Source organism: Aulostomus chinensis, chromosome 11, assembly GCF_037954235.1.
Source record: "Aulostomus chinensis isolate RoL2024-O1b breed Wild chromosome 11, RoL_Achi_v1.0, whole genome shotgun sequence".
Classification (NCBI taxonomy): Eukaryota; Metazoa; Chordata; class Actinopteri; order Syngnathiformes; family Aulostomidae; genus Aulostomus; species Aulostomus chinensis.
In genome coordinates, this window is record NC_141330.1 from 16,288,928 (window position 1) to 16,316,621 (window position 27,694).

At 40.7% G+C, this 27,694-nt stretch overlaps 1 protein-coding gene across 4 annotated transcripts in view; it reads left to right on the forward strand.

Moving 5' to 3' along the window:
* The window catches only part of cdkal1 (CDK5 regulatory subunit associated protein 1-like 1), a 228,870-nt gene that overhangs the window by 192,304 nt on the left and 8,872 nt on the right, over window positions 1-27,694 (forward strand). For 3 of the 4 annotated variants that reach the window (XR_015118417.1, XM_086217319.1, XM_086217320.1), the window contains exons 13-14: window positions 16,786-16,869; window positions 19,933-20,097. Coding sequence is in view for 3 of the 4 variants with exons in the window: in XM_086217319.1 (XP_086073445.1) it covers window positions 16,786-16,869; window positions 19,933-20,097 (249 nt within the window). In the remaining variant the exon portion in view is untranslated. Of the gene's footprint in view, window positions 1-16,785; window positions 16,870-19,932; window positions 20,098-24,962; window positions 25,287-27,694 lie in introns of those variants that run through there. The other variant, XM_086217321.1, reaches the window with a different exon arrangement.

The following is a 27,694-nucleotide window of genomic DNA, read 5'->3' on the forward strand; positions in this document are numbered from 1 at the left end:
GATCCTGAGAAAAATGTGTTAACGTTTGTCGTTTAACTGACAAGCATTCATTAATAATTACACCCAAAATACAACTAGACCACATACGGTTGTTCTTGCTTTTGATGTTTGTTTTTACTGCACACATCATGTGTTGCGTGTTTCCACTGTTTGTTTCCTGGCCTTAGACAAAGTCAAAAGTCACTGAGTGGCTGCACTCCCCCTCTTGAAAATTATGTGATACGATAGTTTGTTTGTTTTTTCATCAGTACACACTTTGCAGAGTGGTGCATGAGATGCTTCAGGCTCGGAGGACGTAAGCTGTTTATGTGTCTAATGTAGCATATATGAGTGAGTAACCTTTGCTGCCAAGAAATGGATCAACTTGAGAACTACGGAGGACTTGTAGAGGACATAGGCTACTTTATTAATCTAATGTAGTATGGAGTAATTCTAACACTTTGACCTGTTTACGGGTAAATGCCTGTTGACATTAGAGCATGACAGTGCCCATTAGGAGGATACTATATAGAGATGGCAAAACAGCCATAGGCATTTATGGGAACAGTACATAGGCTTGTTTATGTATCATGTTCACCACAGGCCAATATGCCAGTTAATATGTTTTATCCCATGACCATTATCACATGTGAGAAGAGGCAAAATATGGGCAAGGTCACGGGAGCCTCCCGGTGCAATAAAAGTTCATGGGTGTTGCTTGAGCGTGCACTACATGTGACCACATGGCTGTCATGTGCTTGTGGTTCCACCAGGGCAGGGCCTTGTGCCCCCCCCCCCCCCCCCCCCCAAAAAAAAACCCAAAAAAACACTGCAGCCAAGTTACACAGAGAACAAAGAAATGATTTCAGTTCCCACTGAATACACCACAGCATCTCTAGTGTCTTTTTACTGGAGCCTTTCTTATCATATGGAAGACTATAGCGCCGATGATGTTTCGAAGATATTTTGGTACCGTCACTGTCACTCACCTTTCCCATTTATGATTTGAATTGCTGTAATAAATTAGTCGTGCTTCAGCCTTTTAGTTTCCTCAGTCATTACAGAGGACAATGGCCTACTCAGTGTTGACTTCCTCCAAACTCCCCCTTGGGGACTAAGGCTGTACAATTCATTGGAATTCAATCGGAATCTTAGTATGAATCAAGTAGCAGGAAGGCGCAATATATACAGTAGTATGTTCAAGGCGAATTGTGTTCAGCCATTAACTGGAATTATTTGACAAAAATCTATTTATGGGCTGAATAGTAGTTCCACACATATCACAAACAGTATATTTTTTTTACATGTCATTTGTACATTTCTTTTAAGTTTTGTTTATCCTTGCACAGATACAGCTCACACACAACAGCACGTATCAGGACACGCAGTTTTCCATGACTGCAAATCCTCCTTCTTCATCTGGATCTCTGCAGCAATGATGTCAAATCACATATGGCCACATTAGAAGGAAAAACTGGTCACAGGACTCTATTAGCAACTTAAGGAAATTCAATAATGGTTATGACATGAAACACATGCATTAAAACATTGATGAGCCGAACACAAAAGTGCTTTTGGCAGTTTGTGATGTACAAATATTTTACAACAAAGGAGATGAAATGACAGTCACTATTTTTAGGCCAGATTCATAGTTCTTCCAAACATCAGATGATGTTTTACAAATACTTTTGTGAAGTGTAAAATGTAGTCACCTTTCACTGTCACGTTCAATGCAATGTCTGCTCGTTCACACAAATCTCCACTGGTATAATTTGACCTGACCTCAGAGCAGCACTAAGCACAGTCCGTTCTTTTCCCCTCGATGGATGTATGTAGCTTCAATTTAATCAATATGTAAAAAAATAGTGACTGAAAATAGCTTTCATTATGATGTATGATCAGTTTGTGTAATAGCAACCACTTCTTTGGTTCAAAAGTGGATGAATGTGGTGACATTACCAGAGACATGTTTGGTCAAATCCGTTCAGGAAAATGTTCATACATGGAGCAGCGGAGGTTGAAAAGTAAGAGAGGTGAACTTGCTTCTACCCCCATCACAGAGATGCTCTCACCCCAAACCCGTCTAATGTTGCTGTGATCAGCGGATGTTTCAGGTGAATATGTAATTGTGTGAATGTGATCTTGGAGCTCCCGCAAAGGAGAGCATTGCTCACATTGAAGCTCACCCGAATAGATAAAAGGTGGTAAAAATGGTCCCTCACACTATTCTGGCTTCCCTATCTAAACAGACAACCATCAGGATGGAGAAAAGGAAAAATAACACAACATTTCCACCTTGAACTGACAGGAGCTACCATACAGTCGCACCAAGCATCTGCTCCCCTTACAAATTAGTGGAGCTCCCTCTGCCAAGCATAGATGTGTTTGTCAGAGGTGATGAATATAGAGGGGCTAATTTTGGATGGAGCATTCAAATCCTACTTAAGTCCCAGCCGTGTGGCTTGTCAAGAACATGGACACACACACACACACACACACACACACACACACACACACACACACACACACACACACACACACACACACACGCACAACATTGGCTGTTAGATAGTCCTGCCACTCAGCCATATGCCACCCAAGGGTCTAGCATCTGCTGCAGCACAAACACACAGTTACAAAAGACACACACCAGAGTTATCACTCTTCCTTCCGTTGCACACAGTTGCATTTGTATGCACACTCACTGTCCCATAAAAGTACATGCTCTATGATGTAGTCTTTACCCGCCATTTGAAAAGTGAAAGTCAGCCCTGCTAAAATACACACACACACACACACACACACACACACACTCATGGGGAAAATTCCCATCCTGAGGCATAAATATGAACGAACAAACTCACAAGTCAAATGTATGGATTTTTCACACAAATAAAGTGATTGGCACACCACAAATTCAAATGAATTTAAAGCCATTCAAACCAGCCTCTCATTTACATTTTAGCCATCAACTCTCAATCAGAGCTACACACACAAACACACTCAGACATACACGCGCGCACACACACGCGATTTGGGTTGCCATCTATCTTTTCCTGAATCCCTGTCCATCGAGCAACTGCCGTCTTTTCAGCATATCTACCTCATGGTTATAAATTCTGTAAGATATTGATTATTTTGTCAAGTAGCAAAACATATGCGAACTGTTTTAGCTATTTAATGCTGCTGTCAGTGAAGGACCTTTGAAAGAGTGCAGTCACCATATGCTTTCACTGTAGCCATGAATAACAGCATACTTGGCATGTTTGTGTGAAGTGCTTTGATCGGAACTGTAAACAGGATTGCTCTTTTGTGTGTTCCTGGGTTTTAACTGCAAGGTAGTTTGACTGGGCTTTGGTGATGGTTTGTGCTTTTGTCCGTCTTGTCTGCTTTTAATGGCCATTGCTTTGAAAGGCACAGCTGTACACTAGAGGGCTAGCCTCTGTCTGATAACTACCTGCTCCTTTTGATTAATGTTCATTATGTGTGTGTGTGTGTGTGTGTGTGTGTGTGTGTGTGTGTTCTCAGAGTCTGTTCAACCTGACACCCCCTCGCCATAAATCAATCAACACCACTGAAGTGCTAATATCACCCCCTTTTGTGAGCCATTTACTCCTTCAGGTCTCATCTTGTTGAATCCAATCTGACTTGTACTGATGAGGATTTTGATTTGTCCCTTTTGATTTTTTCTTTTAATTTTAGATATTTAAGGTCTGAGTCCACATAACGTGTTTTTCTTCTTCTGAGTGTTGGCATCTTTTTACTGTTGTTCTCAGTGAGGAAATGTCAAGAAAACGCTGCAGCCATTGATGTACTGTTAGATACCGCTACTGAATTTCAGGTACTTGTATCAGATCAAGCAGCACCCGACCCCAGTTGATGGTACTAATTGGTGTGGTTGTCTCCAGTGGATTGTGTCATATACTGGCACTTTTTTCAAGACTGAGCACTGACAGCAGACAATCACGATCATTATGCAGATTCATGAAAAAAAAAATACAAAGACAAGCATCCTCCAGTTGGTGAAAAAAATGTTAAATTGTAAGAAGAACATTTACACGGTAAAATGATAAAATTTAAGATATGGAAACTTGAAACCATGTACCCTTTATTAAAGTGCTCCCCAGAGCCCTGCCACCTACAGTACTTTCTGCCAGGAAAAAAAAAACAAAAGTGCTGTGTGGACACAGGACCTAAAGTGCTTTTCCACTCCATGTAGTCATCCATGTAGGGAAAGATGATTCAGTGATGATGCAGTTGGTTTCTGTCTGATGGTTGACTGGCTATCGTAGGCCTGGATGTCCTAATGAAAGGAAATTCAATAATCAGATGAATAGGAGTGAAGGCAGAGTAGTGCCTCCATTATGAAGTTTTGTCCGATATTCTCGAGGAGAATTTATCAGATTCTGTGATTCCGACAAGTTTTTGGTCTCAGTTGATCTTCAGTTCACTTTTTCTCAGACCTGATGTGTCTTTGTGAATGAAAGATATACAAAATGATAATAATAATAATAATAATAATAATAATAATAACAATGATAATAATAGAAGATAACTGTCCTCTTAAGTCATTGAAACTGGCAACTGCCAGATGACACTTTCAAAAAAAAAAATTGTTAATTGTAGTTGGGCGGCACGGTGGTGCAGTGGTCAGCACTGTCGCCTCACAGCAAGAAGGTTCCGGGTTCGAGTCCCGGCTCCAGCACAGGATCTTTCTGTGTGGAGTCTGCATGTTCTCCCGCCCCCCCACGACCCTTAACAGGATAAGAGGTAGAAAATGGATGGATGGATGGATTCAGTGTAGTTCAGAGCTTGTTTGAAACAGACGTTAAGTTGCCGAATGAGTGTGTTTTCATCATTCTAGCCTGTGCCTGTCTTCCCTTCTGTCTAATAACTACTACAAGCTAGTCCCTTCAAGACCCATCCTCTGTGTCTTCCACACGTCCGTACATTAATGCAGAAGCCTGTATGTCACACCATCCTCAACACATTGCCCATACATTGGCCACTTAAAATTCATATATCAGGGTGGGTTTGTGTCAGGGTTCATTGAGCCTGCAGCCTCTGAATAGCCATAATACGTGATGTTATTATATATATCAACTCAACCTAGAAATAGTACGATAGCCTGTTTTAGTGAATTACATAATTGGTACTCTTTGTCTGAAATGATGGAAATCCCTTTGCCATCTCTGTTGACCTTCCTTTTGTAGGGTCACATTTCCCTGTCTGCACATTAGATGATATGTGCATATCTTTGCCACTCTGACACTTACATAGATTTATACTAGCACATCTACATTATGCCTCTCATTGCCTATACAGTGGCTAATAGGCATGCATCCAGCAGCGGGTTTGTCAAGTCCTTCCGACCCTGCAGCTGCTAACAGCTATACTACATTAATATGAACTTTCCCTTTTTGTCCACTCACTCTGTATCACTCACGCCGACATGACATGGTTCTACCTGAATCTATGGAGACCATACGTCCGTGCGAGAATCCGTGAATCGTAACGTTGACAAACTGCTTAAGCATTGCCATACTGCTAACTGAATCGTTTTTGTCATTGATTCATTTTTAAATCCCTGAAATCTGCAATTTTATTTTATTTTTTTTTAAAGAAAGTAAGTGTAAAGGATTCACTTCAGTTCTCAAGGCAAGACTAATAAACCAGTGTGCAATTTAACATATTGGTCAGTGCCTCTAGCTAGTTTGGATTCATCGAAATTAGTATGCATTGTGGTGTTGCATTCTAGCTGGCTACGTCTGAATGTGAGGTTATTTCAGGGTTTGATGTATTTCCAAGGCAGACTGAGACAGATTCTTTGGTAATTGTTTTTGGTTTTTTTAAATAAAGACAACAGGGAAGGAAAGTAGGAAAAGCATGTTGAACTCAACTTCAGTTATATAGCTCTGTAAATACAACGGTTGTGCCTTAAAGCAAAGAGAGAAAAGCAAACATGTAATAATCAATGAAACAATAAAAGGTAGAAGTTGCTGGGTATTTGCCACTGACATCTATACAATCTGTAGTTGCCCTTTTTAGCTGAATTTGCCAGAATAGTCAAAATGCCTCTCAGCAATGCATTACTTTTGTCATGTCCAGCTTGCCGTCTCCCAGCAGGGAGCTTTTATTCTGTGGGCTTCATGCTTCCCCTGCTTTGTGACCTTTTACATATACATATGATCTGTACTGTCAGCTCTTTCCAACCCAATGTTCTCTCCTCGCTGTTCTAGGTCTAAACTAGTAATGGCCCAAGGCTCTACAGAGTTAACGCTGAAACTTTTTCCTCTGCCTACTTCCCTCCATAAGAGTTTAACATTTCACTGGTGTCCCTCTCCTTGAATCAAGATTACATTTATCATACAATCTTCCTGTCAGCACTTTCTCATCCTGTCTCCCAATTTGTCTGCTATAGCCTGAACAACAACTGGCTATAGTGGAAAGTCTGAATTTCTGTTACTCTTTCACTTCTTTCTCTTAAATGTCCCTGGAGCAAGAACACCACGTTTACTTATTAATGTGACTTTTTCACTTACACATGTGTTTCTTGGTATAAGCAACTGCATCTAACCTGCTCTCGTTATAGAGTGCCACAGGAAATGAGACTACAAACACCATGACTGCCAAAAGTAGAAGAAGCCAGTTGTGACGTTGAAATCGCGTGTCAGAGTTGTTGTGAATTCACAGCAAAATGATAGCTCCACAATTCATTAATGTGGTGTCCGTTTGCGGAGGTTATCATAATGAACATAAGGCTTTAACTTGTGGTTCCCACAGAGCTTGTTTTTGACTGTAATTGAAGAAAATCCAATGTGAAAATCCCATTGACGATACCTCACCCTTGCAGCATTCTTTTGTAAATCCAAAAAATAAGCTTTCAGCTGCTTTAGAAGCACGTCTTCATTGGAATATTTTCCACAGCTCCCCCAACCCTCAAGAAAGACCTCCTTGTCACTAACCTTGTGGTGAACATCACTAAAGCAAAAATTCATCAAGGGAAAAGATACCATAATGAATAACAGTAAAAGAAAAAATCCTAATGTGTTTATTTTCTTTCTTTTCCCCTTTTTTTTCCATGTGTCCTTGGTTCATCTGTTGTTTTGTCCGTGGTTACTTGAGAAGTTGGAGAGGGGAAAGACAGAGTGCCTGACAGTCTATCATTGCACTACTTCAGAATGTCCCATATATTGAACAGATGAAGAGTATACACACACACACACACACACACACACACACACACATACACAAAATCATTAGCCCATGAAGAAAATCAAAATGTTGAGTGTCTAAGAGCAAACATTCATCTTTCTATCAGAGCTCTGCATGCAGAAAAGCGAAAGCGTCGGTGTGCTGTGTGTCATATTTGTGCATGGAGCCTAGAGTGCAGTGTACAAGGATGGGTGCCAAAGGCATCCTTAACATTGTTTGACACAGACTGAACTCTTCTTTATTACTCTTGTTCTGTTGAGAAGAAAGGGAAAGTGATGTAGAAGTCAAAAAGGTAGCAAACACGCAAATTTACCTTCAAAATTGTGAATACCACTTAATCTCCAGTACAAGAAGGCTTTTATCCTGTATGTACACTCACAGGCATATAGTAGATACACTTCAGAGAGTAATACAGGTCACTGTCACAACTAAATGCACAATATTTCATTACATCCTTTTCATTACTAAGACAACTAAATCCAAACAAAAATCAAACGTTTAACCCTTCGGGAAACATTGATGTAGAGCTGGTACGAGGAATACAACAGTTCAACAACTACCCGCGTCATTTTTGTTTTTTTGTTGTTGTTTTTTTTTGTTGTTACAATTTTGATTTGCACATTAAATCAAAGCTGTTATTCTTTTTTGTCATTTCTAACCTATAGTGTTGCTAAAACATGAGATACTCATGTTAAATGATGTCAAAACCTCTCATAATGAGGAACATACATTTTGAAGTAAGCCCTACTGGCTGCTTCAGCTGGATTTGGACACTGTGTGTTACCAGCTTTTTTAAAAAGTGGTTCAGTGACGTAGAGGCATCTCAGACCTTAGCCCTATACCCACACCCCTCCCTCTGTACGACGAAGGGAGTTAAACTGCTGCAAACTGCTTGCTCCACGGTGTACTGTAACACCTGGCAATGTCTGTTTTTTCGGGTGTGATGAAAAGTTAACTTTGTTTAGCTTTCCTAAAGAGTCAAGCACCAGGCAAAAGTGGGCAGAGTTGCTTTTTCCAGGAACGAAAAAGAAACATACCTACGCATTTGTTTGCTCTCGGCACTTCAGTCCGGACTGTTTTCACAACTTGGGCCAGTATGAAGCAGGACTGGCGGCTAGCCTGAAGCTAAAGGAAAGCGCTGTTCCTTCATTACAAGGTTTTGTGGAAGAATCACAAGCCCAAGCTGTAAGTAACATTTTAGCAGAGCCGAGCTGTGTTGATTTTATGTGTTTTTTTAATGTGTTTCTGTGTTTTTTTTTACTTGGAGCTCCCACGTTGTTGAAATGAGGAGAAGGTGCTTGACAGAACTCATCAGCCCTTCAGAAGTCATCAGAATGTTAACCAATCACAATGGAGTAGGTGGGGCGGGAGGCGTACACAGAGGTGTGCTAAGGGGAGTGGTAAATTACCAAGAAGAGAGATGGCGAGAGATAAAGCACCCCGAAGATTTACAATGATTTCTTTGCAATCAGTGGTGTCTAGCTGTTCTATAGGAGTCCAAAACCAATTGCAAAGACCCAAAAATGAGTAAAGTTGCTCCACTTTAACGGGAGGAAAAACATCCCCCACAAATGACGGTAATAAAACAGAAAAAACAATCAAACAATACATTCTTCAGTGACAGAAGAGCTAATGAGCCATTGTGTGTGTTATATTTATTCTGTATGCCCTCACAAACATGTCAGTGAATTCTGTTGATGCCAAATGAGTCAGAAAAATCTCGAGTCCTGTTCAGTGGCAGATGTTTTACTTATTCAACCCCTGGTGTTGTTACATAATTAGGAAACAACAAGGCACGGTTAGGGTATTTTTAATGTCAAGCACCTTCAACACACGGTTTCAATTTGGGAAGGAATGTTTTTAAATGTCACAAACACCTGCATGTTTACTGCAGGATTTCAGACTTTTTGCAGTTCTTCCCAATCAGCACAATTCAATAACCTCCTGTTAGTTCTCAACATTTAAAAAAAAAACCCAGACTGGGTTTTGCAGAACATCAGCAACACATTTTAATTATGGCATTTACTTCTTTTGCTGTTCATGTTGTTGCATTTAAATTCGTGGGGAAAGTACATTTACTGTATATCCGGTTCTACATTTCTTGAAAATGTGCCACATTGTCGACACTTTGAAATATCAGTCTGCCGTTGCAGATGACAGACTGATATTTTTCCTCCCCTCGCTGCAGCAAATAAAATTTTCTGTGCCTTATCAGTTTTTCCAGGAAATTTTCCAATCATTTTTATCACATTTTCTTATTTGCACAATTGTTAAAAGTCAGGGAAAAGGGAAAGGATAGAGCATGCATCAAAGGTCATGAGCTGGCTTTTAGCCCAATCAAGCATTAGAAGCTCATGATCCTCGCCTTATCCCACCAGGATGGCCTCCTAGCTCATGTTTTCTCTCTCTTTCCTCTTATCAAAACCCATACATACATTTTCTTTCCTTCTAACAGGACGACTGGAGGGCTAGCCTTGAACAGCAATCATGCGTGTTCACTAGATAGGCCCTCCTATGCATGTATGATGTGTTGTGTCTTCAGGTGGGGCCTCCAGAAGTAATTGTCATCATACTCCTAATGCTAAGGCATTATGTTCAGCTGCAATTATAGATTAATGTGAATGTATAGATGGGTGCATTAAAAGTGCACTTTCTTATTCTCACCTTCCATCTCTCTCTCTGTCTCTCTCTCTCTCTCACACACAAACACAAATGCACTCTGGCACATTCATACACAAACAAATTACACACTACACACAACAAAAAACCTTCAGGCCCTCAGGGACATAACAGACAATCACCTCAACAATCACAGCCAAGGTCTGATTGATGGAGCACACACACGCACACACACACACGCGCGCACACACACACACACACATACAGAATCTCAAACACTTTAGGCTCTGTCATGCCCAAAATCCCACATACAAACATTCACTTTCAAACCACTCTGTTATTGGATGAATAACTAAAGGAGAAGGGGATGTTTTCTACACTGTTAAATTCCAGTGTCCGAATAAGACACAATCTCAGGGGTGACCAGTTGAGCCACAGAGAGAAACACATGATCAGATCTAAACAGAGGAAATATGTACCCACGATACATTTTTGTTTGTTGTCCCCTTTTTTCATGTAAGTGCTCATAGGGTGGTTTTGAAATTAGGGTTAACGTTTCAATGGTATGAATATTCAGAGGAATGAGTAGTAATGAAGAATGGGAAATCGGTTTGAAAAGTCACTGTCAAGTCACATCAAGTGCTAAACCACTACTTGAATTACTGACACACACGACATTCTCACATTGTGGTGCTTTGTTATACTCTTAAGAAACACAGCCGCTTTTTGGGAAATATGCTTAGCGTCCATCCCTTCTAGCACCTGACCAGCCACACACAGCTGGAATGAATGAAAGAGATGGGACAGCAGAGCAAATATTCAAGCCTATCCCAGCTGACATTAGACGAGAGTACACCCTGAACGGGTCGCCAGTCCATCGCAGGGCTCATCAAATATCCTTTTCTCCAAATCTGACTTTGCCTGAATTAATAGATTATTGGCTGTGCTAGGAAAAAAAGCAGAAAACAAATATGAGACGTTATTTCTCACTTCTAAATCTGGAGTTCCTACTCTGTATATGTTCCTGTTCAAATAGATCAGATCAGGGTCTGTGCCCAGAAGTTATCCTCCTCATCTTCCTTTGCAAAGTTCGCCATGATTAAGTAGACAAGTTGCTCTTCGAATTGTCACGACTGAACTTTTGAGATGCTGTGTCGTCAAACGACTGCGTCCAGTCAGGAACTAAGTTGCGAAACATGCATCAAGCTCTAAAATGAGAGTTTTCTTCAGAGAACGTGAGGCACAACTCTGGTCCTACTATGCAGGCAAAGACTACAAGGGAGAAAAGTGTATTTGATGATGTTTGCTTCGTTCGTTTCATCTAAGCTAACTAGTCGTCAGCCGTCCAGTGGGGGGTGTGGAGCACTGTAATGCACGCAGCCATGAGAACATAACTATCTGTCTGATTTTCTGGCCCTAATAATATGTTTCTTCCCCGAAAAGTTGATGTATTCTTTTCAGGGATAATTTCTTTTACACACGAATACACATCATGTTGTTGTGTGATTATTTCTGATTGTGACATCATGTGCAGTAGTAACTGATGTTTCTAAGGCATTCATTCTGTGTTTTTCGCCATGTCTCTTTTTTGATGTGATTCATTCCAGCATTTGCGACACTAAACAGCCTACAGGCTACTTTGACAGTGTGTGTGTGTGTGTGTGTGTGTACGCGTGCTTCTTTCTGAGAGAGACATCTATCTGTCTCCTCTGACAAATTAGATCTGTCACACTGGCAGCAGACTAGATTGTCTTTTGTGTTGGTTCCCTGAAAATGATGAGGCAACCAAGTGTGAATTTGTGTATTTACGTGTTTTTTAGTGTATTCTCAGGGAGATCCGAACCGTGAAGTGAGATAGAATTATGATCTTATGGCATATGTTACAAAATCAGAAAATAAATAATAAATTAAACAGGAATCATTCATTCTCTTTGTTCCTTTTGTTTTCTCAGCTTAATCTTTTGTGTGTATTTGTTTTCACATTTATGAAACATAAAAAAGCCTATTATGCTGCTTTTATTTGTAATTAAGGAACTACAAAAAGGTCAATCAATGTCTATTGACTGACTTAGTGAAAGTGGCCGGAGAGTTTTGATAAGTGTGTTGACCCTACATGTGATTACACATTTTAATACTTTACAAATGAAGACACTACGAAATCTCAGGTATTTGGAAAAGATACTGTGTCTTTCAAACAGTACTTCATGACTGATTAACCTATGAGTGTTTCTCTCTGTTCTGATGTTTAAGTTGTAGAATAAAAAAAAAAAAAACACCTGAACTCATCCCCTTTTTCACAGTTTCTTTGTGTAAAGTCATATAAGTCCAGTATTTCCTCTGTTTGTACACTTAAATGAATCAGGACTGTTATCAGCGTTCAACTTCACCTCATGAGTCGCTCCTAATCATTACTTTTTAAAATTTTATCAAACATTTTAAGTTGTCACCAGTAATACAAACATCACCAATTCCACCTCATAGATTGTAGGAGCCAGTCATATCCAAGTGTAAACTCAGCAGGTCTGTGGGGGACAAGGCTCTCCTTTCTCTAGCGATATTGTCCGTCAACTTGCTGTTGAAGTAGCTCTTTTCCTCTTACACATTTGAATATTAACCTGATATCAGGACACTTGTGATAGGGTGAAAGCATTGAGCAGGCAGGTATTTGAACACTTTATTATATACAGGTGAGTGCAGTGCATGAACAAACAGATAAGGAGTTATCAACTGAGAAAAGTACTTCCAGCTGGTCCCTCCATGTGTATGTGAACACCAAATGACTGGAACATGCCACCTTGTAAAGGACAAAGATTAGGATGATGGGATTGACATATAAAGGGACCATTGTGACCATATCGTAAACATTATACCCTTCCCTACTGGCTGTCATATTTAATGTTCAAGACTTGAAACATTATCAGCTGTGGTCAAACTCTAGTTATATACCCGTGTTCTAGCTGGTTATGTAGATATACAGGTGTTCTTTTCTAAGCTTACAGATCAGAACAATGACTTACAAAAACTCGTGAACAGGTTTTTCTCCCTCGCCCAAGAAGAGAATACCACCTCTGTGTTTATTGTTGTCTGATGGTGGATGCTGCATAGGGTTCATAAATAATCCAATGTCATAATCCCATTTTTGTTTTCTTTTCTGTTGATAAATTATTAACATTAAATGGTAGCTGTGAGTGTTTTAATTGCGTGTATGTATTAGATACCTTGCTTTTCCCTGCATTTTAGAAGCAGATTTACAAGGAATCGATTCTCCCTCAAGTAATCTGTGTGATTACCTAAACTGGGAAAAGTGCTAATACTTGTATCGGTGCGGAAAGTTTTTATGCTTCGGTCTTCCAAGCGTTTCATTTTTATAACTTTGATCTGTGTTGATTTTACATTTCTTCACAAACATTTAACCAGCCGCCCTTAATCCCTCCAGTCTTTGTAACAAACACTGAAAAGTTTCTGACTCTCTTACTTTGGTTTTGACTTTGAGAGTAAAATCCAAATCAAGCAGAGTTTTTTTTTTTCTCCTTTTCCTTTCAAGCAGCTTATTCAAGAAGAACCTCCCCAAGATCAGAGGATCTCTCTTTAGCTCTGTTAAATCACTCGCCGCAATGATTGTTTAGCAGGCAAGCACAACAAAATCTCTTTGCAATGAGCTGCGGGAGCTCTGTGTGTGTGTGTGTGTGTGTGTGTGTGTGTTTGTGTGTGTGTGTGTGTGTGTGTATTTGCTAATGTAGCAAAGTTTCGGAGGAAGACAGCATATCAAATTCCATCCTTCTGTGTGTTCGTGTATGTGTTGTGCACGTCTGTGTAATACATAAGTATGAGAGTGTGTGTACAGGCAAGATAAGGGCAGATAATTAGATCAAGAGATTAGTGGTAGTAATAAAAAAGAGTGAGAGAGTTCTGCATAAATGTACGATGGCTGGAAGAATGGAGTCGGGCTGCACTCGCCTGTGAAACAGTGTTTAACTGTGCAGGACTGGTTGCACGCATTTCACACTCAAACACTGTGGTAAATTGTACTAATGATGAAAAAGACTGGTTGGGGGCAAACATGTTTTTCTGAAACACACTGGAACAACAGTCGAATACTGTCTGAAGAAAAACAAAAACATTGTTGCAAAAATAGTCCCACACAGAAGAAGACCCTCGTTACATCATCCAGAACGATGATGATTCCTCTGAATCGATGATCTGTGCAGTTCCTCTTGTTGTGTTGGATTGATTTTTTTAAATCTTGAACTAGATCCAAGAGTTATTAGTGTTAATTACGTCTCAAGATCTGAGAATACCAATGGCAGCCATCTACTCTTTGTGCAATTTAAGAGAATTTTAAAGGTCCCATAAAATGAAAAATACATTTTACTAGTTTTAAATGTGCATCGCCATGTGCATTTTTCATTTATTTCTTGAAATGTGTCATAAATATAAGAAAATTAGTCAAAAATCAAATAATTGATTTTTCTTTTTACTCATACCATAATTTGTTATTCCTTTAAAACATTTTAATGGCTCATCCTGCACTCAGTGCCTTGAACTAATTTTGGGTCCATTCATTCATCGCCAGAGAGCTAACCAAAAGTAGCGAGCTGGGCCACCGTAAGTCTCCCATGGCCATGCGTCTTCGTGCTTGAGGGGTTATGCTCATTCACAGCTCATGGCAAATCTATAGGTCAGTCCAAATCCTTCTTTCCTAATATCACAATTTTACCAGAAAAAATGTAAATATGCAGAAACAAATAGAGGTCCTACCTCTGTTTCACCAGGCCTTTATACCCAAGCACTGGACGTCATTACTGCATTGACAAGTGTGCGCTGTACATCTATAACTCTGGATGTCAGCGTGCGATGCCTGTGGTGCTGTTTGTTTGGCTTTCTGGGGGGTTTGACTAAAGCTGGCTCCAGACCTCAGTTGTGCCAAAAGATATAAAAACAACAGTAATGCCCACTTTTAATAAGTTAAATCCTACTTTTTCCTGCCTTGCCTGTTCAGTACTGTCACATTGGGGAGTCGTCTTAGCTTCAGTTGTCAGTTGTGCTTTTGCGTCCCGCTGCTTTTCATACAGGTTGTTGCTGGGTTGCAAAAGTCACAGATGCTGCTGGAGACTTTAGATGATGTGTGAGCGGATTGTTCCTTTATTTATGATGCAGATAAAACATAGATTACAAATTCAAAGCCACGATACTCTCATTATCCATGTTATGATGTGGATTAATTATCAATTAAACTCATGATCCCACAAATCTGTTGTGGCTCTGCTGTGCACCGTGGGTTGTTATTCTCTGGATGCTCATGTAAATTGAAACTCACTGTGCAAAGACCTGCTATTTGGTATTCTGCCATTCAGCAGATGGAGTAAACACAAATCTAAATGCAGACACTCAAATACACAGATATGCAAGCAAAGGCAAGAAAGTGCCTCTGCACAAACCAGCTCATTACTGTATATTGCACACAAATACACACAACTGGCTGAGTGGTTGACAGACGTGTAAAGCTCATTAACTTTTGATTGCCTGTGTCATTGTCTATACAGGAGTGTGTGTGTCCATGCATGATCATCCCTTTATTCACATTTCAATCAACATTTTAGGATACACCTTAATCCAAGATCAACGGTCCTCGCTGGTGGTTGAGGTGGGATTAAATATTCTCGGGGCAGGCAGATGCACACAGTCATGTCATCCACCTCAACTCTACTACTGTACAATATAGGACTGACAACTACAGGAGGACCTCTGGAGGTCTCAGCAGGATGGTTGGTTGTTTGAGCCAGTTCTCCTCAGTAAATGAGATTTGGATTTGAATGAGACTGACCAGGTGAAATGAAGTTTTCAAAAAAGTCCTCCGTACGCTCTCTTCAACGGAACCTCTCTCTTTCTATGCTTTGCAACTAAAAGCTCTGAAAATGGTCTTTTCTCTGCGATTCAGTTGTTTTGAGGAAATGGATTATAATACATTTTAAAGGAACCAATTTAAACAGTAATCCACTGGCTAATAAAACAAAGCCATTCAGTAATTTTTGCTGTTGAGTGAAGAGTACATAGGGTTTTTTTACTCTTTCTTTTTATGTGTTCGAAATTTAAAGTGCACAGCAAAGACGTTCCTTTTCAATCGAAACAAATACAAGCCCAGAACTGAAATGTTTGCAATCCAGTAATAATGTTCAAAGGATATTTTCTCACCTTCTCCACCCCAAAATTGCCCCGTTTGCAGGAATCAGTGAGTTATTGGCTGGTTTTCCAAGTCTGTCAGCAGCCTGTGCAGGTGCTGTCTGTGCGAGGTGTAGCTGCCTACAGACTGAGACAAAAAGGACAAAGGGAGAAGAGCAGAAGAAGAGTTGACTGAGTTTCACCTGCAGTATGTGCTGTGTAGATTGTACTGACATGTACTGTACTTGCTTAATGTATATCTTGCAGTATTGTTGAATATTTTGAATTGGTTTGCTACCGTACAAGAAATACAATTTTTTTTTCATCAGCGAAAATACCATGGAAGACACAAATCAACTTTCCAGGCTTTTACCTTCCCATCTCTTCATCTTCCTCTCATTTGAAAAGTAAATGCACTTTGTAATCGGTATTTGCAAACTGAATGCATTCAGCTGTCACGTTTGTGTACCAGGTAGTGGATTGACATGTATAATTGCATGTATTTTGAAAACCTGCTTTGAGTTTATGTGCAGTTTTTTTGTTCTGTTTTGTTTTACTGAATGGCAAGAAAATCTCTCTTTTTTTTTTTTTTTTTTTTTGGACGACAAAAATAAACAATCAGAAGAAGATTCGAGACGAAAACGGAAATATAGAGGGGACAAAGTTGTTTTAGTGTTTGCCAGGGATATGAGTCCTTATGGCAAACGTGTGGTTTAAGTTAAACACACAATACTGATGGCAACATATACTCCTGGAAACACAACTAAATTGTGTTTTGTTTTGTTTTTTTCTTTTTCCCTTCACTCTTTAAAGGTTGGGGAGAGGCAACACGTGTTGGTGACTGAGGAGTCGTTCGATGCCCAGTACTATGTGGCACACAACAAGTTCTATGAACAGGTGAGATTTGCGAATTAAACGTGTGTGTTAATTTTTATTTATTGAATGTTGTTGTCATATTTGAAGCAAAATTAACTCCCCATTTTCGCACTTAGTAAATCAAACTTGGCTCTGCTGAAGCACTCACAGCAGGTGTCAGAAGCTTATGTTTGTGTCAAGTAAAGTAGGTTAGCTGTAATATCACACACACTCAACTCGCGTTGGTCATGAGAGCATTTGGCGGCTGATAACAGCAGTACTTTTTGCTCTTTTTTTTCCAGTTTACTAACATTAAGGTCAGCCCTAAAGACATGAGCATTCCATCTAACATGCACACAGCTGTTCACATTGCATGGCTTCAAAGAACCTCTCTCAACCTCTGAGAAATTCACTTTAAAACATCTTCAAATAAATCAATTTCCTCCTGCTTTAACCATCATCAGAAACATGTTTGAAGTTATGGTTTTTATTAGTGGGGAGGGCAGAGGATGGTAATAATTTTCCTCCTTTCCACTTTCCCCCTGCTCCCCTCCTGTCCTCCCCCTTCGCACCTACTCTGCAGGCTATAAACTCAAGTTACATGTGTTACTTGGTTTCATGTGTGTGTTGTGCACACTTCTTCACACAGGTGTATTCGTGCCCTCGCAGGTGTGTTTTCAAGGGGTGAGCATGTTGACATGTTGTCTTTCCTGCCCCATTTTTCTTCTTTGATATTATGTATTTGGTTCCTGGGGACCCAGGAAGAGTAGTGGTCTGTTGTGTTGCCTACCGACATGGGAGCTGCTGGTTCGGGTCCCCGTGATCCTCCTTCCCTGTCATGTAAAATGATGCCGCCGGGACTGTTTGGATATAGCGTAGACTTGACGATGTCCAATTGGGGAAGAAAACTGGTTAAAAAAAGTAGGAGTCTCTTCAGACTCAACCCCTTGGCTGGTGATGTCAGTGCACCCAGAATAGAACTCCAAACACATTTAAATGGGCCATGTCATAACAGACACCAAGGTTGTGGTAGGTTATGATTCTGCTTTGGAGTCGTATTGATTAGTCAGAATGCTGGTCTTTTACGACTTATTAAGATATCTCCAAAAGACAGTTTCCATGGAGGCTGCCTTTTGTGAGGTGGTTGAAGAAAATTCGATATTTGGTGACCTCGTGAATTGCACTCTTGAATTTAAGCATAACAGCAACTAAAAAGATATGTACCAATGAGCCTTAATTGTATCTGAAACTCTCCAAAAAAAGTGTCTGTGTATATATATATATATATATATATATATATATACATATATATTTATTTATTTACTTTTTTAACAAAAACGTGTGTGTTTGTCATCTTAAAAAAAAAAAGGAATTTTCAGTATAATATCAATAATGTTATGCTAAACTTATTGAATAATATACAGTAATGAACAAAGGATGAGAGGTGTGAAAGTATGAGGGAGGGGAAAAGACACAGTTCAGGGGAGTGGGTTCCTCTGGGAGGTGTGAAAAGATGGGAAACTCAAGGGTCAGGTAAGATGAGTGGTGGAAGCAAGGAACTGACAAAAGGATTTCAGGATCAGTGATGTGGCGGGTGGGTGAAGGGAAGTGGGGAAAGGTATATAGAGGTGAGAGTGAGAACAAATGGCCGAGTTTCACTTTGACACCATCAGATGGATATCTATGGTGACGGCTGTAATGGGCACCCAGCACACCTGTGTGTAAGTGAGGAAGGTAGAATGGACAAGGTCTTTCATCATTTAATCACCCTTTAATGAGTCTCAAATGACCCTTACCTATCTCCTCATTGTAGTACTACCACACACACACAGGCACGCATGCACACACGCATGCATACACACACACACACAGTGGTCAAGCAGCAGGTGTGTTGATGGGGCAGGTGCGGCGCTAACTCTGTGTGTGTGTGTGTGTGTGTGTGTGTGTGTGTGTGTGTGTGTGTGTGTCATTCTGGCCGGTTCTCCCTCTCCTATTATGTTCTACCCAGTTGGATAAAGCCTGACAGATTATCCTTGAGCCAGGCTCACTGCTGCTCCCACAGTGGTAATGCTCTTCACCAGTCAGGCCAGTTCTTCTTTTCTGGCCAGTCACAAGCATCGCCCTGCAGAGCTGTGTAACGCTTGGACACGCCATCAGACCACCTGAGTCAGCGCGCAGGCTGAAGTGTACTTGAGCAAGACATTGTGTCCTCAGAAAGGCCAGGGCTTCTCTTTTGCAGAGAAGCAATCATAATATAAATGACATTAATATGATTATTATTGATGTTTATGCCTCCTCTTAAATTTTGGATAACAATCAGTGTAGTCTCTTGTTCGCCACAAAGACCCAGCTAGGATAACAAATGAAAAAGGTGATTTCTTTGTGTCTTTGACTTGCAAAATACATGGATCCCACCGTTTTAAATCCTGTTAATTACCCCTGCTTTTTAATTCCAATTATGCAGTGTAAATCCATCATTTTTAGAGCAGTGTATTCTTATCGCTGTCAATCTGTCATCTGTGTGTTTAGTCTGGATTGTGTTTTGAAAGGAGAAGCTTTTATGGCAGAAAGTCATTAAGACGAAATTCCATTTCACACAGAGCTGTAATTGTAACTGTTTTGTTTTCTCTTCCTTCCCGCTAGTTGCCATGGTGAATTAATAAGCCAAACCAGTAAATCTCACTGGTTTATCTCAAAGCGGTTGCCATCGTGTTTTGACCCTGAGGCCTTCTAAAAATAGAATGAAACAATATCTTTTTTAGTAAGTAGCTAAAGAAATTGTGGGAGAGAATTGTGAAAAAGTTTTCAGTTGCAGTTTAATGCAAATGTATTTGACAGATATGGAGGAACTCATAAAGGTCTCCCTCTTTCTCAGTGCAGTCTTAGAGGTTGGTGCCAACTCCAGAGGGAAAAAAATCCGACCTTTCCTTCACCCTGCCTGGTCCCTTTATGGTTCAGTGTGGAAATGAAATCCTACTCAGTTTTTTGATTGATTTGGGTCAGAGACATTTAACGTGTAACAACTGATTATTTAACCATTTTGTTTCTTTATCATGTATTTTAGAACGGACAGTGACCTCACGCTGTTTCATTCCTTGTTTGCAGGTTCTGGTACCCAAGAGGTCAGAGTTCAAAGGGAAAATGATTGAAGTGGATATTTACGAGGCAGGAAAACACTTTCTGAAAGGCCAGCCAGTGGAGGAGAGTAGACCTTTCACTCCCTCCATCGCTGCACCGCTCCAGAAAGGAGAGGTGTCTGGCTTGATTCAGGTAAAAAAACACACACACACACACACACACACACACACACACACACACACACACACACACACACACACACACACAAATAGACAGACAAGTGACAGGTTAAAGGAGAAGTCTGATTGGACTGTGCATGAGGGGTCAGCGAATGGTTTGACGTGTATAAAAGGCCTGTAGTGGCCCAAAATGTGACAAAGACACCCCCCCCCCCCCCTCAATTTTTCACCTGTCTGAGGATGAGATGCAACTTTTACATTTGCATTTGAATAGCAGCATATTTGCTTGTTTTCATGCTGAAAATCAAAGTAACATGAAGTCAAATTCTCAACCAGAGTCAAACAGATGGTTCCATGTGAACAGAAGTTATGTTAAAGTAGACAACATAAACAATAGGAACACTGTACAACTACAGCGGCAGTATTTCTCTCCTCTTTCCAAAAGAGAATACTCACGCCTACCTGTGAGGGGTGAAGAAACACACAGGTTCTCGCGTCAAAGCTCATCGTGAACACGGTTTAATGCTGCCTCAGTCCCATTCAACCTCCTTCTGTGATAAAGTGATTTAGCAGGCATTTATTTCAATGAAACTCTTGAAGATTAGTCCTTTAAAGATTGAGACAGAGGTTGTAAGAATTCCTAATTGAATATTAGGCTGTGTCCATGTGACCCTACGTGTGTCAAATTCACACCCCTAATATTGATTATTTTAACACAGTCAACAACTTTGAGAGAGATGCCTTCAGTGTGTGGTGTGTAAGGCTCTTTTGTTGTTATTACCTTTAAAATCAGTACCTCTAAACAAAAAAACAGGCTATTGAAAATAGTATTCACTCTGGAAATGGTGTGTATATACTGCAAAAGCTTATGTGAATGTGTGTGTGTGTGTGTGTGAGAGAGAGAATGTGTCCAAAATTTTAATCCACACTCGCCTCTGCAGTTGTGTGAAAAAGCACCAGTGTGTCAAGATAAGTCATTTAAGATAAGCTGTAACTGGCTAAACTGTCCTCTGCCTTCCTTGCCACACACACAGACACACACAGACACAAACACACACACACACACACACACACACACACCATGTTAATGTATCTGTTTCACTGCATGTTATTTTTCACTCTGACTAGCTGTAGCTTATAGCTCCGGACATTGAGCTACAGAGCAGAATATGATACACTTTCTAATTTCACACTCCATCAACTTTTACTGCCAGACGGGGAGAGAAGGGAGGAACAGAGGCATGAGAGACGGAGAGAGAAGGGAAGAACAGAGACATGAAAGACAGAGAGAGAAAAGGGGAACAGACATGAGAGAGAGAGAGGAAAGAGAAGGGAGGCAAAGAACAGAGACATCGGGGATACAGACAGAAGGAAATGTATGGAACAGAGAGAAAGATGAGAAAGAATTTGCAGTGAACCAAGCTTCACGTCAGAATAGAGCTTGCAAGGTGCCTCATATCAGTCGACAGTCCATCTTATAGACACACTCGCATGCTTTTACCCCCTTCCCATTTTACCCCACACTCCTTCCATACACCTCTCTTCTGCGTTTTTTTCCTTACACACTGACTCTCTCTCTCTCTCTCTCTTTGTTTTGGTTCTAGATTTGTAAATACTTGTAAATACTCGCCAAACTTGTAATATACCAATTTCAACAGTCCTAAAGTCTAAATGTGAATCATACATGTCGAAGAGGAAAATGCATTTACAACCAGAAAACTGGAGGATCACAAAATTGTTCTGTCCTCATTGTCCCTTTTTTAAGCACTTTAAAGGTAACAATGTTCAAAATGTATTTTTGCTGGTAGGTGCCAAGACAAACTCTTCTTCTTGTTCTCTGTTGTAGCCATTGGATATGTAAGATGGTGCTCCCATCTTATGACAAAAAAAGCGATTGTGTAGCCTCTTTTATTCACTCCAGCCAGTTTTTTGTGATATTTCCAAAATTCAGTTGGCAAAATAATTGCAAACACATCTGGAGAACCAATCCATCCATTCATCCATCCGTTTTCTATACTGCTTATCCGTTATGGGTCGCGGGGGGGGGGGGGGGTCTGGAGTCTATCCCAGCTGACATCAGGTGAGAGGGGGGGTTCACCCTGGATGGGTCACCAATCCGTCGGAGGGCCACCAGGAGCAATTAGGGGTTCAGTATCTTGCTCAAGGATACTTGGAAATGGTCACCGGGGGAAGTGAGGATCGAACCAGCGACCCTTCGGTTGGTAGACGGCCACTCTGCCTCCAAATCATGCCGCCCAAACTGGAGAACCCCTTCTTCCATATCAAGCTGCTGCATCTGCATTCTTGTTTCTACAGTTCAAATGGCTGTTCTAGCAAATTAATAAATTGTTATATCAAGTGACTACGTTGTTGGCGCCTAATGACATCAGAGTAGCAATAGAATACATCACGAATAGATGAGTGACCTAATGGCTTGGAAACTCAGTGGTATCTGGAAGTGACTCACATGCCAGCCCTCTGCAACTTGTGATGTCCTTAACAGCCGTGTATGAAAGTAGATTCACTGTTATTGTATCGCTCTCACGTATTCACACATATACGCACCCCTGCACGGGTTTCACTGGCTGGCCTATACATATTTGAAGACCATCTATTATCAATCAGTCTCTGCGTGAGTCCACCACACACTGAGCTGAAAGAGTGATTAGGGAAAGCCAGATAGACTCTCGCCCCCGTGTCTTGCAGTTTCATCTAAAATTACAGGCTTTTGGCAGCGAGCGAGAGAAAACAGAAGAAAAAGGATCCAGGAGGAGAGAGATTGTGTGATGAGGTGCATGATAGTTGGGTAGCAGACTCTGAGCTTTGTTGTTTCATCTAAAATGTTGAGAAACGTCGAGAGAAAATGAAGCAGTAGACAATAAGTGGGTGACTGGATAGGCAGATGAGCCCACAAAGGTCTGTAATATCTATTTTACTGAAAGAGGAAGAATGAGATGGAAAGAGGGATGGCTGCAGACCAGCCAACATCATGTATGGACACAATATGACCGGATGGATGGATTTATTTATGGAGTGGCATTTGAAGACTTGGTCATGGATTTGTGGACCTGAAAGTGGACACGTAGCTGGGGATTTAAAGATGTGAGACATGATGGCTTTGAAGCTCACGGTGAATGTGTGGCAAGGTGTGGGAATAGTGGATGGTTGGATGAGTAGTGTTCTAAAGGGTCTCTGCTCTTTGTCAGCGTGCAGTCTGACACCAAATGAGTGCTGCAAATTGAATAGGAAAGGTTAAACGTCTAACACAGATGAGCAAAACCCCAATATGCAACTCATGACCTGTTTAATTAGATATTTAATTAGATGTTAAAAGAAATTTCAAGATATTGCATTACTATTTAAATTCATTGGTGGGGGTAAGGAGGGGAGGTGTGCAAATGTTTTTCCCAAGTATTCAACTGAGGTCTTAGGTATCCCAGGTAATCACAGAGCCCTAAAAATATGCAGCTCAGCGCAATAAAACACTGTTTTTTAACACACACACACACACACACACACACACACACACACACACACACACACACACACACATATCTATATACTACTTATGCATGTGGATGTCTTATGATTGTCTCTGTTTCATTGGTGGGGAATTTGAAATTGCCACATCGCGGCATAGCTCAGGGGTAGAGTGGCCGTCTAGCAACCGAAGGGTTGCTGGTTCGATTCTCAACCCCCGGTGACCATGTCAAAGTGTCCCTGAGCAAGATCCTGGATCCATAATTGCTCCTGATGAGTAGGTTGGTGCCTTGCATGGTAGCCCCTCCACCATCAGTGTGTGAGTGTGTGTGTGAATTGGTGAATGAGATGACACTGTAAAGCGCTTTGAGTGCCGCTAAGGTAGAAAAGCGCTTTTCAAAATTGAGTCCATTTTACCATCGCTGACATTTTGCTAGCTCCGATTGACTAATATTTCATACTGGGAATCAATGTTTCTTTGGCCACTCTCAAACGGTAGGTGCTAGTGGAAGCACAGCCGAACTTCCTGCGGAGGCTACCATTTTTCGAACTGCAAAGAAGAATCCTATGATGTGTTATTTCATGGTTCTAGAGGGCACATCTATGACTGTCTCAATTTTTGTTAAACATAGCTTGTACCTCATTTGAAGCGTTTCACAAGCAGAGTGTTGTGGCTTTCTTGTCATATTCAAACGTAAGTTTGTAACTACCAACTCAGTCTCTCCACTTGTTGATGCAGTGAGACGTGAGCTGCTCAGCGTGTTTTATTTTGAAAATTTCAGTAGATTCTCTGCTGCTCTTCTGTCTTGACATCCTGCATGACTTGAACTGCTGTGCCTCTTGACGCAGCTTGCGTAAAAAGAAAAAAGAAAACTGAAGAGTGGAATCTCCACTCTTACAAATAGCTGAAAGTAGCTTCAGGTAACTGGGAGATAGCAGGGTCCAATTTCAGGGCTAATTAATCAGGTGGTATCAGATTGGGGCATAGACTTGCATACTCACTGGTATCAATTTCTGTTGTTTTTTTAAAAAATCTTTTTATGGGATGCAAACACTAATGTGCTGGCAATCAAGAATAATAGGGAACGCACCGTTACATTTACATTTGCATCTTCAACTTTCTTTCTCCGTTTCTGTTCCATTTTCCTGCTGCTTGCTTTTCATCCTGTTTTTCAGCACCATCCATTCTCTTTTCTTTTCCTCCTTCCTTCTGCCTCATTCTTATTTTTCAAGTGTGCCATGTTCTTTAAACAGCCTTGATGTATCTCCTATTTCATTCCATGAAAGAAGACCAAGGTTTGAGAGAGAGGCGAGTACCTGAAAAATTTGCCTTACCTTTGTTCTGTCTCTCTCTCTCACTCTCCCTCTTGTCCTCGTCTGTCAACCTTTCATTCACAGAAACAGCACTTTTCCGTAGAAGGGGAAGGACAGTAATGAGTCTTTTACTGGGACACAATAGCAAAGAAAGCACTCAACAGCCCAGTAAAGGAAAGAAAATGAGAAAGTATCTTCACCAGTCCTCATCCTCAGATGAAATTAAATGATAGAAAGGGGGACAGAGAAGCCAAAAAATGAAGCAAGAATGAAAGAGTGAGCAAGGTAGACGGAGAGATCAGGAGACAGAAAAGCAGCTTGAGTGCCATCCAATAATCAGCTCTTTTCATGGCACACTTTCTCAAGGAGACCAAGAGAATGGGAGGCAGGGAGGAAAATATCTCCGCTCCTTCCACAAGACAGCAAATTGACAGTTCACTTGAAAGACAGAATAACAAGGAGCGAGGTAGAGGAATAGGATAGTGAACAGCGTCTCTCCATGACCACAAATTAACAGGATGAGAAAAAGCAGGTGAATGGTTGAATATTTCAGTGTATTACATTTGCTGGCCTTACATTTTGCTTTTCATAAGGTTGCATATATTGCCCCCCCCCCCCCCCCACACACACACACACACACACACTCCTTGTGTCTTTCATTAATACTGACTTTTTTTCCTCATCCAAGGTAATAAAAACCAGAGGTTGTGTTTGCTGCAGTTTGTCCGTCTGACTATTTGCAGGATCAGGCACAAAACTATTGAACTGACTTTCATGGAACTTGGTAGGAGGGCAGGGTACGGGCCAAGAAGAACCAGTTAGGACTGGAGAGTAGATCCGGGATTTGTTTGTGCGGCTTTTTTGCTTGTTAGTAGGATAGCTCTGAAACAATTGGATGGAATTATTTTTGAAAGAGACTTGTACATGTAGTAATATTACAAGGAATAAGGGACTAACTTTTGGACCAAGTAATGAATCCTAACTCCTAAAGGCTGGTTTATATCAAGAGCAGAATATAGTTTCTCCTAGCTTCTCCTCAACTCTTTGAGCTTTACTTTTAAGAATAGGCTTGGATTTATCAATTTCTCTTGACATCTTTCTTCTTGTATGTCTTGAGCCATCGTTCAGTCTAGCCATTTGTGTATTCAGCCATGTGAATATGATCTGATGAAATGTACAGGCGTGTTTATGTGGTTGAAGGAAATGACTGATTGTTTCTTGACATGGTCTAGTCCAGGCTGAGTGGGTGGCATTGCTGGCACTTTGCATCATGATACTTAGAATTCATAAACACACTCTAACATATGGTCTGGGCTCACTGGCAATGCTTTTGCATATCCTTTTGCACACACACACACACACACACACATATATACAGACACATACACCGACGCATAGTGTTTCCTTCACCCCCATCCCCCGGTGTGCCTGGCAGACGCATACTAGCCTCGGGCTATATGAGACACTGGCGGCACACACACAATCACGACAACACACACATACACCCAACACAAGCATCGACACACATAATGCTTGAAGAAAAGTCTGAATATAACAATGGATGCACTCACATTGACATGCAGCTCTTACAGATTGTTGCTTTGAGGTTGCACAAATGCTGTCATCTGTATTGTCAACAAGAGAACAAAAATCAAAGATTAGCCTATGTGGCCGTGATATGCGACTCCACTGGATTCTATTTTTAAAGGTTTTTTTTTTAATGAAATGTCAAAAGGTTTTGCTTGGCCTTTGCCTGACTTTGTTTACTTTAGTAGCAAATATTTTGCCTTCAAAAAACAGGAGGCGCTGCTATTTTCAGCATTTCATTTAGCATGTCAAATTGTATTACATGGCCTGTGCTTTGAGTGTAGTTGAAGAGCCAAAGTCACAATAACAGAGGAATAAATGTTCAAAATATCAGTCACGTCTGTTTTTAGTATTCAAACCTAAAATGTCACATGGCATTACACAGCCACGTTCTGTTTTGTTTGTTTCAAATGTCAGAAGGTTTTACATGCCCCTTAGTCTGAGTGTGCTTTTGAAATACAGATGTAAATAGCAGAGAGCACGGCGAAATTGTTTAGTCAGTAAATAATCTGTTGTTTTGGGGGGGGGGGGGGGGTTGTAACTGCTACTGTAAAAATAGACCATATGCATTACACACAGTGCAAAGTTCCTCTGCTGAAGAGTCCCCAATGACCCTTTAGCCATCATCCTTGAATAACATGAGTGGCAAGTTTCACGTGGGTTGGATCAACAGTTGGTGAGGTAATCTAGGGACATTGATAGATGATAGAACTGAGATGGAGAACCTTGATCTGCATCTGATGATGTCATGTCACCTTGGTGGAGGTTTCTGCTCTCTTAGTGCCCTCGAGTTGAAATAGAGTTGTAGTTTTTGACTGAGATATTCGTATTTTCATCCAGGAGTGTCATTCATCAAACCCACCATTCAGTTTGACTTTTTTTTTTTTGTGTTGTTAAACTTTTCGCGTGTGTGCCATTGTTATCAGTAACTGCTGAATTGTAAAAGTCATGTTTTATTCCCTGACTCCTTATGTTTGCATTTTCAGCACAAGGTTAAATAATGTCAATAAATATTCATCTCCACCAATTAGGAGTACCGTTTGTTTGTCTGACTATAAATTCTACACAAAATCTGCTCAGTTTTCACGAAACCTGTTTGACGGGTTGAGCCTGGATGAAAGAAAGCATGACGGGACCATTCTAGCTCGCCTCTGGAGACATCATCGCACCTGTCATTTACAACATAGTTTACCTCAACATAGATGGGGCAGCCAAGCAGCGGGTCGTGA